At 41.3% G+C, this 17,668-nt stretch overlaps 1 protein-coding gene across 1 annotated transcript in view; it reads right to left on the bottom strand.

Annotated features, from left to right (window-relative positions):
- FBXO16 (F-box protein 16) overlaps positions 1-17,668 on the bottom strand; it is a gene marked incomplete at its 3' end in the record, with an annotated part of 50,991 nt that overhangs the window by 31,528 nt on the left and 1,795 nt on the right. The window contains 4 exon segments of the mRNA XM_081269875.1: positions 7,584-7,619; positions 9,879-9,941; positions 9,947-9,979; positions 16,375-16,510. Of these exon segments, the coding sequence (XP_081126001.1) occupies positions 7,584-7,619; positions 9,879-9,941; positions 9,947-9,979; positions 16,375-16,470 (228 nt within the window). The 5' untranslated portion in view covers positions 16,471-16,510.

The raw sequence follows: 17,668 nt of genomic DNA on the forward strand, positions 1-17,668 counted from the left end.
TTTAAATTCGGTTTTGATAGGTGTTCTTTACCTCCAGGGTTAGTCCTTTCTAATTGTGTTTGTTTAGGTTAATAGAAAACTAATTTGCATTCCTTGAACTCCTACCATTCAAGGTGGGTAGGTGACTCAAGAATGCTTAACAGTAGGGGAGATCTGTTTGGGTTTTAGAAGGTGCTTGGGATAATCCAAAAATTAGGTAGTCCTTGGCAGAGCCAACCATATAGGCATCTGATGACCTCCCACAGTTCTTGCATCTCTCTTCCAGTAAAAACACCCATAATAGGAAAGCAGGCATGAGTCTCCCCTTCTAGCATCTTCTATGGCACCTCCCTTCACGATGCACTCCTAAAGGATGCTGTTTTACAGGGCTTCCCTCCACTCGCTAGAACTGTGAACCTGCTGTTTTTAGAGCAGCTGTTACAGGATTCTTGCTGCAGATTGAGGGGGTGAAGAGTTGCTGGGGCTGTCGTCCCACCCATCTCACCCTGGAAGGCAAGAATGTGGCGGGGGAGGGAGCCGAGAGAAGAGGGGGGGTTGTTATTTTGGGGGTTTTGGTTAGACTATGTTACTCTGGTTGAGTTTCCGAGTCCTATTATGAAAAATTCAATCCCACAATTAAAGTATAAAAATGTTCGTGTTTTTAAAGTTTCAAACAGGTTTGGTAAAATCAAACATAAAACTTGTAAACATGTCTCTTCATCAAATCTCACTTCATTCCCCAGAGATAACGACCTTTCAGAAGTTTGATATCCATGCCTTTTTATGTATTCTCTCTCTCTCTCTCTCTCTCTCTCTCTCTCTCTCTCTCTCTCTCACACACACACACACACCCCACTCAATGAAGAAGCAATTAGCTGGGCATGATGCATGCCTGTAATCCTACCTACTTCAGAGGCTGAGGCAGGAGGATCACAAGTTCAGAGCCAGCATCAGCAATTTAATGAGGCTCCAAGAAACTTAGAAAGACCTGTCTCAAAAATGAAAAATAAAAAGGGATGGGGATATAGCTCAGTGGTTAAGTGCCCCTAGGTTCAATCACTGCATACCAAAAAAAAAAAAAAAAAAGCAATTAAATAAGAGCCTTCCCATTCCATGGAATACTACGGAATAGCCATACATGTCTTGATGTATAATGAACTCCAGAATGTATTGTTTTCTCATTCATTCCCAGTAGGATGAATATGTTGCAGGAGAGAGATGTCTCCTGAAAAGGGTCCCAGGAGTTCCCAGAGAGAAGAGGAACTTGACTCAGGATCAGTGGGATTCTTGGCATATATGATGGAAAGAATTTCAGCACATCCCAGTCAAAGGCATAGACTGAGGTTTATTTAGGAAAATATATACATATTCGAGGGGGAAGGGGGCAGTCTCAAAAGACTGCTTTGAAGTAAGGACTCAAGGGAGAACATGAGGTGTTAACATTTACAGAGGGCTGGGCAGAGGTGGAGGCAGGATGGAGCCACACGGTTTCCAGACAGTTTTCCTTGGCTTGCACATTTTCCTCTTTTTACAAGGGCATGGGCCAAGGGCACGTCACTTAAGCTTGAGACTTACAGCTGTGCTTTGTGCATCTCAATGGCTTGTGGGCATTTCCCGTAAGATTCAGTATCTCTCTCTCTCTCTTTATCCTAAATCCCTGTCTCAGATATGCCATAATCTATTTGCTCGATTCACTTATTTTTCTTTTATTTAATCCCTCCCCCCCAGAACTGGAGATCAAACTCAGGACTTATTTTTATGCATATTAGGCAAGTGCTCTTCTACTAACCCCACATCCCAGCCCTCTATTTACTACTGATAACTTCTTTTTTTTTTTTTTTATTGAACCCTTGGCCTTGAGCATGCTAGGCAAGTGCTGCTCTACCAATGAGCAATATCCCCAGCCCTACTGATACCATTTTGATTCTTTACCAAAACCAAACCAAAACAAAACAAAAACAAACAAACAAAAAAAAAAAACTCCAATATTCTGGTATGTTTTTCAAGTCCCACATGAATATTTTTCTACTACAGATAAATAAAAGTGGAATTACAGGTTCAAAGGGTACATGTTTTTAAAATTTAGTAGATCTTATCAAACTGTCTTTAAAAAGCTTTCACCCAAACTATTCTTTACCATTTTACATTCCCTTGAATTGTATTTGAGAGCATCCTCCTGCTCTCCAACGATTCCTTATTTAAACTGGATATTAACTCTCTCTTCAAGTTTTGCCACAAAGGCAAGGGGGAGAGAATTGGGGTTTCATTGTTTTAGTTTGCATTTCTCTGATTTCAGTGAAACAGAGAATAGTTTTAGTGTTTATTGGCTATTTACTTATTATTGTATATTCTTGTTCTTATTTTGTAAGGATATTTGTACTTTTGAAAGGGTAAAGTTTCTAAGCTGGAAACCTTGAATTGAAATGTAAAAGATTAGGTACTATTAAGTTCCTCTGTTACACCCAGATTCCTGAGATAGTTAAGACAACGCCCTACTGGCCATTCAGCCTAGGGCCCTATGCAGTTCGTCACAGGGCCCGAACCAATTAGTTTGAATGTGTACCCAGTTTAGAAGTGACCAATCACCCCTGCCCAGCCTGTTCCCGCCAATGAATGTACTAATCATGTTTCAGAGTTGTTGTTCAATTTTCCCGCGCCTCATGATGATTTGTTCTGATGTATGCAAAGCCCCCCACCCTCTCCAAAAAGTGTACTTAAGCTCTGCTTGACCTCTGCTCTGGGCTCTGGGCTGCTCTCCCTTCTTGAGTGAGCACAGAGTCCCAGCGCGCTGGAACGGATCCAATAAATCCCCCTTGCAATTGCATGAAGCTAGTCTCGTGGTCTCTTTCTCCGACGTTTCGCCGGACCCTTACACTTTGTTCATGGATTTTCAAAAAATTGATTTTCAGGGACTCCTTATATGTCCTAGGTGTTAATCCTATCTTTTTGTCTTCCTTTTTTCTTCTTTCCTGGTGCTAGGGATCAAACCCAGGGCCTTCTGCATGCCGGGTAAGTGCTCTAACACTAAACTACATCCTATACCTGTCAGACAATGTGCAAAACAGTGTTCCCTGTTTCTTTTTAAATTTTAACTCTGATTATGGTTGCTTCCAGCAAGTTAAAAGTGATGCAATGATATCATCCACTTTATTAGGGATGCAATATTGCTCAGTAGTAGAGAACTTGCCTAAGTTGGCCAAAAAAAGAAAAGAAGTATACAAAGTACACATCCACTTTATTAATTTTTTATATTGCCATTATTTTGGCTAACAACATATCAGAAGCTGAGAGAAAGTCCAAGAGGCTTTTAAATGCAAATTCTTCCATGTTGATATTTTCAGCAGATTTGGGAGGCAATTTCCTTCTCTAACTGGGATTAAAGAGCAGAGAGGATTTGAAAGATGAGGGATTAAGGAGCAGCACGGCACAGTAATGCAGAGATCTTTTAGTTTCTCTTACTTTGTTTGCTGCTGTACAAAACAGCAGACAGAACCATGTGCACACATGAACAAAAGTGAAAGCTGATATCCAAATATACGATACTTTGGGATTGTCTGTTATCAAATAAGAATCATATTATGTCTTATCTCTGCACAGGTTTTAAAAACAACTTTACTTTTAATGCTAGGTTAAACTTTAAAATAAAAACTTGATCCCTACAATTAAAATCTCAAGTGATACTAAATTAAAATTTGGTATCTTAATTTCTCCTTTCTCTTGCATTAGGTATTGTGGGAGTACCTATCTAACATGATTTAGTGCATTTGAGGAACAAGATTGCTGTAGGACAAAAGAAAAACTAAAGGAATATCATTTATTCATTCAGAAAATAATTATTAAATGCCTGGCAATATCTAGGGATATACAATGAGAAAGAAGATAGAAACCATCCCTGGTAGTGCATGCCTGTAATACCAGCACCTCCAAAGTCTGAGGCAGGAGGATCACAAGTTCATGGCCAGCCTCAGCAATTTATTGAGGCTCTAAGTGACTCAGTGAGACCCTGTCTCTAAATTAAAAAAAAAAAAAGGGGGGGGTGTTGGAGAGGTGACTCAGTGGTTAAAGTGCCCCTGGGTTCAATCCCTGGGAGGAGGAGGAGGAGGAGGAGGAGGAAGTTGTTGTTGTTTGAATACCTTGAGTTTTATCCAGAATAATTATTAAAAACATTTAACAACTGGCAATGCCACCAACCAACCAAAATAGACAGAAGCTGGTCAACCATACCAAGAGTATTGGCTGAACATTAGCCCTGATTATATCAATGTAGAAAAACTGTGCAAAACTAGGTCATTCTAAATAAGTCCCTTTATAAATTGTTGGAAACAAATGCAAAATTAATTTTAAAACATAAATAGAACAGAAGAATTCAACTAGGTTTTTAAATTTTGAAACGTTTTCATTTCTTAATTTTTAGTACATTTTTTGACGGTGGGGGGGGTGTGTACCAGGAATTGAGCTCAGGGGCACTAAACCACTAAGCCACATCTCCACCCTTATTTTGTATTTTATTTAGAGACAGGGTCTCACTGAGTTGCTTAGTGCCTCGCAGCTACTGAGGCTGACTTCGAACTCACAATCCTCCTGGCTCTGCCTCCCGAGATGCCGGGATTACAGGCTTGTGCCATCACGCCTGGCTTTTTGGTACATTTTTAACATAAAATTTTATTTATTTATTTTTGCTTATAGTTTTTTTTTATTTGTTCTTTTTAGTTATACATGAGAGGAGAGTATATTTTGACATATTTATACAAACACGGAGTACATCTTATTCTAATTAGGATCCCAATCTTGTGGTTGTACATGATCTGAAGATTCACTATGGTGAAATTTTATTATTATTATTATTAAAAAAAATTTAGCTGCAGGTGGACACAATACCTTTATTTTACTTATTTATTTTTATGGGATGCTGAGGATCAGACCCAGCACCTTTCACGTGCTAGGGGAGAGTTCTACCACTGAGCTACAACCCCAGCCCCAAATTTTATATTCTGAGAATTTTTTACTATTATTTTGTGATCATAAGGTATAGGCTGAGTGGCTGAGTGTGGTGGTACACTCCTGCAATTCCAGCTACTTGGGAGGCTGAGGCAGGAGGGTTGCGAGTTCAAAGCCAGCCTGGGCTATTTAGCAAGCCCCTGTCTCAAAATAAACAGGGCTGGGATGAAGCTTGGTGACAGAGTTCCCCTGGATTCAATCCCCAGTACTGAAAGAAAAAAAAAATACCATAAGGTATAAAAGGCTATTCAATGAAACAAGTCATTTCCATCCTGTTCCAGATACAAAATTCTCCTCCCTGGAGAAAATTGATATTACCCCTTTTTAAATTGATATTACCTCTGTACTCCTTACAGAGGATTACATTTTGTATACAATTTTTAAAATGTATGATTTTTTTAAAAAACTTAAGTTAATAAATACACCTACACAGGGGTTTCCAGAACAATACAGAAAAGATCCAGAACTAGTACTTTCCATTAGTCTTTAGCCAAATGAACCTCAGAGTCTTGGTCTTTTAAAAATTTGAATATAAATCACGTTCCATAGAATTCAGTATTTAAAGTATAAATTGGCTGATTTTTCAGTACATTCACAAGATCATGCAACCATCACCACTATCTAATCTCAGAGCATTTCATTCCCCAGAAAGAAACCCCGGGCCCATTACAGTCACTTTCCATGTCCTTCTTCCCCTATTCCTTGGAAACTGCTAATATCTCTTTCTGTCTCTGTAAAATTTGCCATTCTGGACATTTCATATAAATGGAATCACACCATATGTTGTCTCTGTTTGGCTTCTTTCACTCAGTAAAATGTTTACACAGTCCATCCGTGTTGCAGCGTGCATCAGTGCTTCATTCCTTTTTTTTTTTTTAACCCTTACTTTTTAGTTTTGCTAAAATATATCTAAGATTTACCCCTTTAACCATTTACAAGAGTACAGTGCAGTGCAGTGGGATTAGATATGCTGTTGTGCAGCCATTGCCCTCTCCAGAACTTTTCATCATCCTAAACTCTGTGCCCCTTAAACACCAACTCCCCATCCCCTGATGACCTCTACTCCACTTTTGTTCTTGTGACTGGCTTATTTCACTTAGCACAATGTCTTCAACATTCATCCAGGTTGTGGTATGTGTCAGAATTTCCTTTTTTTTATAGCTGAATAAATATTCCCATCACGTGCTCACACCACATTTCATCTATTCATTCATCTGTTGATGGACATTTGGACCACTTACACTTTATGACTGTACTTAATGTTGCTGCTGTGGACATTTTTGTGTGAGTTTTTGTATGACCACATGTTTTCAATTCTCCTGGGTAGCAGAGAACATTTAGGAGGGACTGTAGAGGAATTTGACAAGTAACATCCATTGCTCAGATATATAGATCCTTTGATTACCACTCAGGGATGGACCATGACCATTAGGATTCTCAGTCTCCCCATTTGAGTAACAGATGAGAAAGTTCTCATTAGTGATGAAGGATATTTGTACCTTGGTAGGCAAAAGCACGAGGTTGTTAGAGTTCACTTGTGAAGTTTCAGTACAGGTGGAGGCTATACAAGGATGTGGAGTGCTGAATGAACTGTGCTGGTTACTAAGGACCATCCTCCTCTCAGGTCCAAACCCCAATGTCTATATTCTCCTTTGTGAGCACAGGAGGCTGGGGCTCTGCAGCCATATTTCTTCTTTGACAGCCAGCTGCCCACTAAGTGCTGCCTGTGGGGAGGCACTAGAGGGCAACTAAGGGAAAAGAGACACACTCCTCTCCGTTTGCTTGCTGTTCCTGGGAGGATCATCCGGACTCTTTGCCCTGATGGTAGCAGTTGACTCCAGGGTCCAGGTGTTTTTTTTATCCCCGAACACTGTCATGCTCCCTCACACAAGCAGAAGCAGCTGGCTGTGAAGTCAGCTACTCTATTCCTTAGAACTTTGGGCTGGAGGTCCTCCCTCTGAACCCTTGGGGTATCAGTGTGGCTGGTAGTACCCCAGCTCTATCACCATGGAAACTCAGCACTCCCTTCTCAGGTTTTCCATTTTCTAATATTTGTTAAATCTATCCTTTCATTAAATTCTGTCTGTTAAAATAACATGATTCCTGCCTCCTGACTGAACCCTAGCCGTGAATACAGAAAGCAACCGTCATGCTTCTCAGGAAATGAGCATGCACACGGCCGTATGAAGTCCAGGCTGAATTCTTGGGGCTCTGTGATAATGCCATAGACTGAGTATTTGTGTCCTTCAAATTTATATATCGACATCCTAAACTCCAGTGTGACGGGATTAGGAGGCAGGGGCCTTGGGGTGATTAGGTCATAAGGGTGGAGCCCTCATGAGGGGGATTAGTGCTCTTATAAAAGAGACCCCAGAGAGCTCTCTCCCCTTTTCTGCCACAGCAGGACACAGCGAGATGGCTGGCCTTGGAGAAGACTCACCAGACACTGAATCTGCCAGCACCCTGACCTTGGACTTCAAGCCCCAGAACTAAGAAAAATCAACATTTGTTGTTTACAAGGCACTCAGTCTATGGTTTTTATTATAGCAGCCTGAACAGACTACAGCAGATGATAATGCAGAAATAGCCATGTTTTAAATGCTTACCCATTTTCCAAGCAGAGCTTTTCTTTCTTCAAATACCTGCAATAGGTAAGAGAGAATTGGGTGACTTCATATATCATGGTTCAAAATATCCATTACAAGAACAGCATCATTGAAGGATCAGTAAATAAGTATTCACTACATCAACTCAGTATGAAGAGTCCGGTGTCATTCCCGGAAGGGTACTTTACTTATTTTTAACATAGGCAATGTATTTCTCCATGTGAAATACATAAAAAAGAATGATTGTTCTTTAAGAGAAATAAGAAAAAAATGGAATTATAAAGAAGTCAATTTTAGTTTGTGAAAGGAGATAAACAAACAAAGGGGGGAAAAAAGGAAAAATGGTGCTCCCCCTCCAAAACATATCAACACTAGTGGTATGAGAATTTATAAAATTTATGAATGAGCAGCTTTGATTTTATATTTCAGTGTGTACACATATAAATGGGTGTCGCGGTACTTATTATGTTTGTAGGGTTAGTAATTTCTGGGTACCTCTGGGCTTGCACCTGCATATTCAGCTGTAGAGGTTTATTTTTACATACTGTGTGGATAGAAACCATGCCTCCCCCCTTCATGTTGCCATCTCCAACGTGCAGTGCTGTCCGTGGCGTGGTACAAGCAGCCATGTTTGTTGAACTGAATGCATGTGGTTGTGAGACTGGATATCCTTATGGATGTAGCAGTACTGTATTTATATGTTGGTGTCTAGGTGTTTTTCTGAGCATCAGTGCATATGTGGATCTGAGCAAGTGAGGAGGGGAAGACTAATGTGGGTATGTTTGGCAGAGGAGGGGGTTTGAGAAGAGGAAGAGACAGTAATGAACATATGTGAATGTCTCTCTCCCTCCAACACATACACCCTCTGTCAGCTTTCAGAATCGGATGGATGTTTTCCCCTTCTCCTTGGCACTACCTAAATTCTAGCACTGCAAGAATGTCCTTGCTTGGAGAGGCGGCTCAGACCTATTTCTTCCCTTTTTATGGGGGAGGAAGAGGAGCAGGTTTTATGGCTCCATAATGCTTTCCTTTCCTTTTTAGACTCTCAAACTCTGGTTGCCAGGAGCATATGAAACAGGAACTGAAATAACTGCTTCAACAACCGACTGGGGACCAGTGAAATGCTTCTTTTGCTCCTGTCTGGGGTATCTCTACATCACAAGTAGACGCTTCACACATTAAGAAGAAGAAAAAGATCCCTCCCCACAATAAACTGCCACCAGGACAAATAAGGGCACAGACAAACTCAGAATTTCTAGATGAAAACAGAAGAGAAGCTATGGAACACATCCTGAACTCTTCCAGATTGGTCACCTGTTGCCCAACCCAAGCCACCAGGTGGCCAGCTTGCCAGCGAGCTCCCTCCCCAGGCCAGTGCATGCTGCACTGGGCTCCACAGTTCTTGAACCTGCTCTCTGTGGGCTCTGATCCCAAGATCACCAGAACCCCTTTCTCCTGCATGCTCCACAGAGCCAGCTGGTGCAGGTTCCAGAGCAGACCCTAGATTGGTCAACTGAATAGCCACAGAGAGCTTCAGAAGTCATAGCATTTCAGAGCTAAAAGAAATCCTAAAGCTCTTTTTGTTAGGTTTCCTTATTTTAGAAAGGACAAGCTGAAGACCAAAGAGGTTATGTTCATAGATGTTTTAAAAATCACTGGTTCCAAACTCTGTTCAATTCCCCTCTACACTTGGTCCCTCACTAGAACTTGGGTCTTCCCCATCCTGAATTCCAGCCCTCAATTCCCCATGAACTTGTGTCTGACAATGGGAAGAAGCGTAGGTTCTGAGCCACAACTGAGATTTGAAAAGGAGGTTGGGATGCACCCTCATGGTGTCCACCAATGTTGTGGCTCATAGGAAGCAGAGGACACTCACTGGGAGGGGCAGGATAGTCTACAAAAACGCAGCAGGGGGCTGGGGCTGGGGCTCAGTGGCAGAGCACCTGCCCAGCACATGTGAGGCACTGGGTTAGATCCTGAACACCACATAAAAATAAAGAAACGAAACAAAGGTACTGGGTCCATCTACAACTAACTTAAAAAGACAAGAAAGAGAAAAGAAAAAAAAAATAAATGCAGCAGGAAGGGAATGAGGTGGGAGTGGAAGTGTTACTCTGACTGAAGCAAAGGCACTGAATAAGTAGGGTCAGGGCAAACCCAGTCATTCAGGCGTCTACACCCAAGTCGAAACTGGTGGGCGTGAAGGGGTAGATGAGAAGCACCAGACTGGAAGTCAGGAGACCTCAGATCAGGTTCTGACATGATCTTTGACAAGGAAGATGATTTGGAGCTAACCATTTCATTGTCAGGCCCTTGGTAAGGGCTGATGGTCTTACGGTCCCCAATTTGGAGCGGATCCTCCAAAGATTCGCAACCAGGTTCTTCATTTTGAAGAGCTGGAAGACAAAATGTCTATGCAAAATGGAAGTATTAAAACAGATCTTCCTTTCATGCAGAATGCTGCAGTCTGTTTATATCACAGTTTACCCAGAGCCTGCTGTTAAGTCAAAATCCCACGGTTGTTATTTTAGTCTGTTGACACTGCAATTACATATTTCACCATGTGACATCATTACAGCGTAGGAGGGAGATATTTCAGGGTTCCTAAATTATGGCTGATTGATGGCAACAAGGTGCCTTTTCTCACAAAACCGTTCTAACATGTAATATACTACATGTATAAATCGTCTCTAAAAGAAATGTGGATTATGGGGCTGGGATTGGGGCTCAGTGATAGAGTGCTTGCCTAGCGTGTTTGAGGCACAGGATTTGATCCTCAGCACCGCATAAAAATAAATAAGTACGAGTTTAAAATTTTTTTTAATAAAAAAAAGAAATGTGGATTAAAGAAAAGAAATGCAGATAAAGAAATAAATGTGGATCACTTGTTTTTCTTTCTTTCAATGGTATATATTTAAGGTGTACATAGTGAAATGATTGCTAGGGCCAATCAAATCAACCCATTTGTCAGCATGTTACTTTTTGTCAGTAGTAAGGATCATTTTTAATGATGACGTTGTTTGGCAAAGAGGTCCATACTTTTAAAGCATTCCTCCACTTAAAGTTCTCATGCTTGCATTACTTTGTAATCTACTGCATTTTTGTTTTTTGAAGGCATCTAAATTTGAATTCAGTCTCTCTGCTTAAAGCCTGCTGTGAAGTTAAAATCCTGTGACTCTTATTTTAGTCAGAGATAGTTATGTACTTCACATTGTACCACAGAATAGAAGACAAGACTCGAACAAAAACGAACTTGGATCTCACGATTGCATTGATCTTTGGTGGCAATGTCCTGGTTTTGAAGTGTAGAAAACCCCTTGAAATTACTGTGTGGTTGCCTTTTGGCCACTGTGTCCTTGGACATCTATTTTTAATTCCTTTTACACAGTCGGAATGTTAGATATGAAAGGGACCTTGGAGGTCACCTGACCTAAACCATTCATTTTACAAAGGAGACAGAGTTCAGAAATGGTAGTGACTTTCTCAAGGCATGCAGGAAATTATTGGGACAGCTGATCTGGAGCACATTTTCAGTTCCTAAAGTCATTGTTCTTTGTTTTATTTGTATTCATTTTAAATTTGAAATATAGTGCACCATAAAAGTAAACAAATGAAATTTGTCTCTTCTACAGACACCCTCCTCCAGTCACCAATACCCATCTAACTTTTTTTGGGAATCATAGTCATATACAATTCCTTTTTTTTTTTTTTGTATAATCATATATAAATCTTTTTTTGGGGGGGGTACTGGGGGGTATGTGTGTGTGTGTGTGTGTGTGTGTGTGTGTGTGTGTTACACTCATGCAAAGTTATCTTTGGGTTTTTGTTTTTGTTTTTTTTTTGGTACTGGGGATTGAACCCAAGGACACTTTACCACTCAGCTATATCCCCAGAACTTTTTTTTTTTTTTTTTTGAGATAAGGTCTTACTAAGTTGGTGAGGGTGTTGCTAAGTTGATGAGGCTGGCTTCAAACTTGTAATCCTTCTGCCTCAGCCTCCAAAGTCTCTGAAATTTACAGGCATGTGCCACTGCACTCAGCATGTGCAACAATTTTTAAAGGGAAAATTTTACTCAACACTAGAACCTAATTAAACCAAAATATAAGTTTTTGGAACAGGGTAGTTCTAAACAATAAATCAAATGTTTTCTCTAGAAATTATCAGTAAATGTGACAAAACCATTAACAAACCAAGATAAGGCAATGTAAGACTTGCTGTGATGTAGTGACTCCACCCCATGACTGAAGGATTTATTCCTGCACCTGGGTGGAGACTGTTGATTGACAGCCATGAGCTTGAGAGAGCTGCCTTGCCGAGATCAGGCCTTCTTGAGAGGAGGGAGCAGCTAACATCCACTCAATGGTCAGTGTGGAAGTGTGAAGGACTGACCCCCTTGCTGGATTGTAAGATCACTCGGGGTTTATGATTTGGATGTAAGGTTTCTCCCAAAAGCTCACACATGAGACACTGCAAGAAGGTTCAGAGGAGAAACAATTGGGTTGTGAGAGTTTTAACCCAATTAGTGAATTAATCCCTCATGGGATTAATTGAAGTGGTAGGGTGTGGCTGCAGAAGGTGGGATTTGGGGCATAGTTATGGAGTATATATTTGTATCTGGAGAGTGAAGTCTCTCTCTGCCTCCTGGTCACCATGATGTGAGCTGCTTTCCTCCACCACCCTTTCCCACCATGGAGCCAGCCTTCTATGGAATAAGACCTCTGAAACCGTGAGACCTCAAATAAACTTTTCCTCCTCTTTAGTTGCTCTGGTCAGATCCTTTAGTCACAGCAGTGAGAAAGCTGACTAAAACACTGGGGGACCAGGTGGCTTCAGGGTATACCATGGGGTCATAGAGGCCTTGTGGAGGTGCATTCCAGCCTACCTTCTTCCTTTGTCCCAAACCCCACATCTTTCTCTGCCTCCCTTCTCCTGCCCTGCAGGTGATCTTTAAATGTTCATCTCAGCATCTGCTTCCTGGGGTTGGGAGTATGGTTCAGTGGTAGAGCACTTCCCTAGCATTCTTTAGGCCCTGGATTCAATCCCTAGAGCCACCAGAAAAAACAACAACAAAACAAAACAACATATCTCTAGTTTGTTTTGTTTTGTTGTAGATAGACACAATACCTTTGTTTTATTTATTTATAAATCAAACCCAGTGCCTCATACATGCTAGGCAAGCACTCTACCACTGAGCTATGTCCTCAGCCCCATTCAGGTGTTTTTTTTTTGGCTATTAAATCAATTTCTTTTCCATGGCAGCTACATTGATCAAGACTCTTGATTTTTCAAGAAAATTTTCTGGAAATCAGGGCATCCAACAAATTTGTATTTCAATTCAAGTCACTTTTTCACATGTGAGTAAAACCTTCACAATTCTATGGGAAAACAGATTTCAAAATTAAACACTGAAGTTTTGGGGGAAAAGCAGATAAGCTGTTATATAAACTGTCGGTGCACCAAGAGTGTTGCAAACAGGTGCTCAGTAAATAATTGTTACAGGGAAAGAAAAAGATTTTCAACATTCTTGTTTGGTGTTCAGGGCTATAGATAAAAGCAGGATCAACCTTTCTATCTCTGCCTTTCCTTTTGGTTCTTCTGCCTCCCCCCCCCACCCCCAATTTCCTTATCTTTTTCCTTTTTAGGCTCTCTTCATCTTACTTCTCACTATTCCCATTCCTGCCCAGCTCTTCTATCTCTTAGAAATCGCTGGTGTTTCAAGTCAGAGGAGCAGAGAATACTGAGAGGCGGCTTTGCTGGAGGGATTAGCACATCTGTTAGGGTTAGAGAAGTAAAGGGCTGACTCTGGGCTAAGGAAGACCATAACGGGATCAGAAGAGGAGAGTCAATGAAAGGGGACCAGGAGGGACCTGCGCTGGCTCTACCTATTGTGCTTCAGGATCATCCCAGGCACTGGAGACACAAGGGAGAGCCTCAGCCTGATGCATTAGAGCTGAGGAGGAGTAGGATGGGTGGAGCCGGAAGGGTAGCTGAAGTTAGTCTATGAAGGAGTCTCAAGGATATGCATGGGGATCGGAAGTCACCCTTTTGAGTGGGGCCCATTTTCAGTTTCATGTAATAGGATTGGTATTCTAGGAAGATCATCCTGGGATCCCAACAGAAGATTGGTAGGTACGAACAGAGGTAGAAAAACCAGCTAGGGGATTACTGCAATATGGCAAGGGGTTCCCGGGGTCCGATCTGAGAATGTGGAGATGGAGGTGCACAGGCGGATGGAGAAAGGGGCCTGAATGAGAAGTCAAAGAGGAAGATTCACAGGACTTGAAGATGAACCGGATGTGGAGGCAAGGTGGTAGACACTTCTCCATGGGCCTCTGCTGCTCCTGAATGTCTCGCCATCCCAAGAATGCAAAGCCCTGAGCACCTGCAAATCCAGGTTGGATTGCAGGAAGGCAACCCTGAGGGATGAGCAGGCTTGCTTATGCGTACTATAACGCTCGCCCACTGCATCACCCACTGCAACTGTGACATGCATCCGGGCCCTCCGCTTCACCCCTGTGGGACAAGGTTGACCAAAAGAGCTGGGGGGGAACATGCTGCTCATCCTGAGTGCTGTGCTGTGGGTAATGTTCTTTGTCTCTGGCCCAGGAATCTGTCTCTTTTACTGTGATACAGCAATGTCATCTGCTTCATAAGCAACAGGCTAATTTCTCAGCTTGTAAATTGGGGGAAAAACCAACTCCCAGACCCAACAGGGAGAAGGAAGATTTCTGACCTGAATAACATGATGTAAAGTGGTGTTCAGGAGGAGGAACTGGTGTGCAGGAACAAGACAATGAGGTCAGTTTTATACAGGTTGATTGTATTTTACTGCTAACTATTTGGTCATTATTTATTTATTTTTCATTTTTTATTAGTGCATTTTAATTATATAGAATAATGGGTTTCCTTGTGGCATATCATACAGCATGTAACGTACTTTGACCATATGCAGCCCCCCATTACTCTCCTTTACACCTCCCCCTCCCCATCCACTCTCTAATATTCTCCCTGCTATTTTCTTTTTAAAAAATTTGTTATTTTTAGATATACATAATAGTAGAGTATATTTTGATACATTATATATACATGGAGTATAATTTATTCTAATTAGGACTCCATTCTGTGGTTGTACATGATGTGGAGTTTATTCATATATGAACATAGGAAAGTTATGTCTGATTCGTTCTACTGTCTGATGTGGTCCTTATGTATAGTGATTGCTATTAGGAGCTCACAGACCTACTGGTAACTTTCACTCCTCACTGAAGCAGGAATGGATACCCCCAGAGGCTGGCCAATCTCTCACACTAGCCACCCGCTGCATTGCTTGGTTTGGTGCATTTTACTAATTTCCCCAAAATATATATGGGAAATATTCTTAGGAGAACTGGAATAATATGAGCAATAGGTCAAAATTTATGCATTTGGTACATTTCATATGCAGCATTACCCAGTGACCTCAACTCTAGCAAGAAAACCTCTTTTGGGGAACTCTTTGAAGATCACCCTCTCCTCTTCTCCTCCAGTTCTGGTAGTTCTAGAGGAGAACTAGTGATGGAAGACAAAAGGCAACTGAGATGAGAGAGACCAGGAGCGACTTTGCAAGAAAGAACAAATCAAAGCCACTTTCTTCTTAAGCAAGGGACTCTGTGTCTATTGCCAGTTCTGTCCACATAGCAAAGCTTCAATAAATTTATTTAAAAAATTTTGAGGTTGAAGAGGGACAACATGCCTTTATTTTACTTGTTTATTTTTATGTGGTGCTTAAGGATTGAACCTAGTGCCTCACATGTGCTAGGCAAGTGTTCTACCACTGAGCTACAGCCCCAGCCCTCAATAATTTTTTTATAGTAAATCCTTTGTTTGTCTTTACTTCACCCATCACACAATACTAAATGATTCCTATTTATACATATATATTATACATATATCTAATAAATAACACATAAATTTACATATATCCATTATACACATATCCCTATATGCTGAGGGCCACTGCCAAGTAGATATGACACATCGATATTTCCTTGCCAGCGTACCCCATGTTAAATGGACTTGCCTTGGAAATTTGCTGTGACCTTGCATGTGTGTTTGAGAAAGGTGACCCTGCTCAATGACCAGGGTGGATCCAGGATTAGGGTGTATCCTGCAGTTTGAGGAAGTATCCCGCTCCTTGGGTTAAGGGCGTTCCCAGTTTAAGACCTTGGGTTTTAGGGAAGTTCGATGTTGAGGATTATTGCTGCTGGAATTAGGGCATTCCTGCTACCTGAGCTCCCGTTGAGTTCTCGTGAGATTTAGAGAGCATTTTGGGAAGAAAGCCTCGTGGAGTAGGTGAATTGGGTGGCAGCAGAACTGGGATTGCCCCAGAACGTGTGTGGAGGCCGGTGGGAGTTCCGGAATAAAGAATTGCTGTTTGAATCTACAAAGCTGGGTGGTGGCTCGTGATTCTGTGCCCAGCCAAGACTGCGGCACCTATAAATATATATTATATGTAATATGTATTATATATGTATTATATATATTGGTGCTGGGGTTGAACCCAGGGGCACTTTACCACTGGGCTACATCCCCAGTTCTTCGGATTTTTTATTTTGAGACAGGGTCTTGCTACATTGTTGAGGCTGACCTTGAACTTGTGATCCTCTTGCCTCAGCCTTCTGAGTACATGGGATTACAGGATTATAGGTGTGATTGGGCCTGGCCCCTGTTTATATTATGATAACCAAAATTTTACTACTAGTTTTTTCTTTAAGACTTGGATCCAACTGATGAAGATACTCTGGCCACTCACCTGGTTATTCAAAACCTGGTGGTTGAGGGGTGTCCAGGTACTCATCTTTATCTGCATTTTGGGACATTCTATATTCTTCGGAGGTGCAAATGCCATCGTGCAATAACTGGATATTCTTCCAAAAAGAAGACTATACCTGTTGGAATAAACAAGACACATAACCCTGACAATATTAAAAATACCAATGCCATGTAATTTGGGGATGATGGCAGAATAATGGATGGGAAGAGCACTCGATGGGAGTATCTTAAACTTGAAGCACTTTACATGTATGCTCAGGGCAAGTTCATGGGTTAGTAAGGTGGTAGGTTTTAGCTCATTTCACAGGTGAAGTCACACACGGACAGGTGACTTCAGAGGTGAAGTCAAGGTGACACAGACAGCAAGTGCTAGAGCCAGGTTTCATGCCCAGGCCAGTCTCAGTCTGCTTTCATTGGATCACAGAGTGGGGGCTGGGGATGCAAAATCTCTCCTAGCTAATAAAGAGAAATATTTAAATTTAGAATCAGAGTGCAGAGCTGGGGTTGTGGCTCGGTGGTAGAGTGCTCGTCTCACATGTGTTGGGCCCTGGTTTGATCCTCAGCACCATATAAAGATAAATAAAATAAAGGTATTGCGTCCATCTACAACTAAAAAAAAAAAAAGTACAATAGTAAACACTTCATTCTTGTCCCTGTCATAGTAACTCTCTTCCTCCTTCTTAACTTTCTGACATCCAAGTCACAAAACTTCCAGGCTGATGCATACATATTTTGGAAATAGATGGTGTAATGAACAGAGCCAAGGCTTTGTAGATGGACAGATTTGAGTTTATTCAGGGAAATCTGTAGGTTTTAGTTGTCCAGTGTACGTCTGCCTCCTTTTAATTAAAGCACTATGTATGTGTTTGTATCCTCAGAGGAGTCCTTGGGTTCTTCTCAGCCCCTACTGGCTCATTATCTGAATCACTATATTTTTAGCTAAGTTACAAAAGGCATATGAAGTTACTCCATTACAGTATTATTAATCAGCAGCCAGCTATAAAAATACATGTGAGCAGGTAAACTACAGGTACAAAGCATGGCCACTGAGTTGAGATCTACCCAGCTAAAAATTACATATTTCTTTTTGTTATAGTTATTGATGTTCTACCTTTCTTCTTTTTATTTATTTTTATTTTATTTTTTAGGGTAGTTGGACACAACACCTATTTTTTATTAATTTACTTTTATGTGGTGCTGAGGATCGAACCCAGGGCCTCACATGTGCTAGGTGAGCCCTCTACCGCTTAGACACAACTCCGGCCCTTTTCTTC

The sequence above is a fragment of the Spermophilus citellus genome (assembly GCF_964194105.1).
Source record: "Spermophilus citellus genome assembly, chromosome: 16".
In the NCBI taxonomy this organism is placed as follows: Eukaryota; Metazoa; Chordata; class Mammalia; order Rodentia; family Sciuridae; genus Spermophilus; species Spermophilus citellus.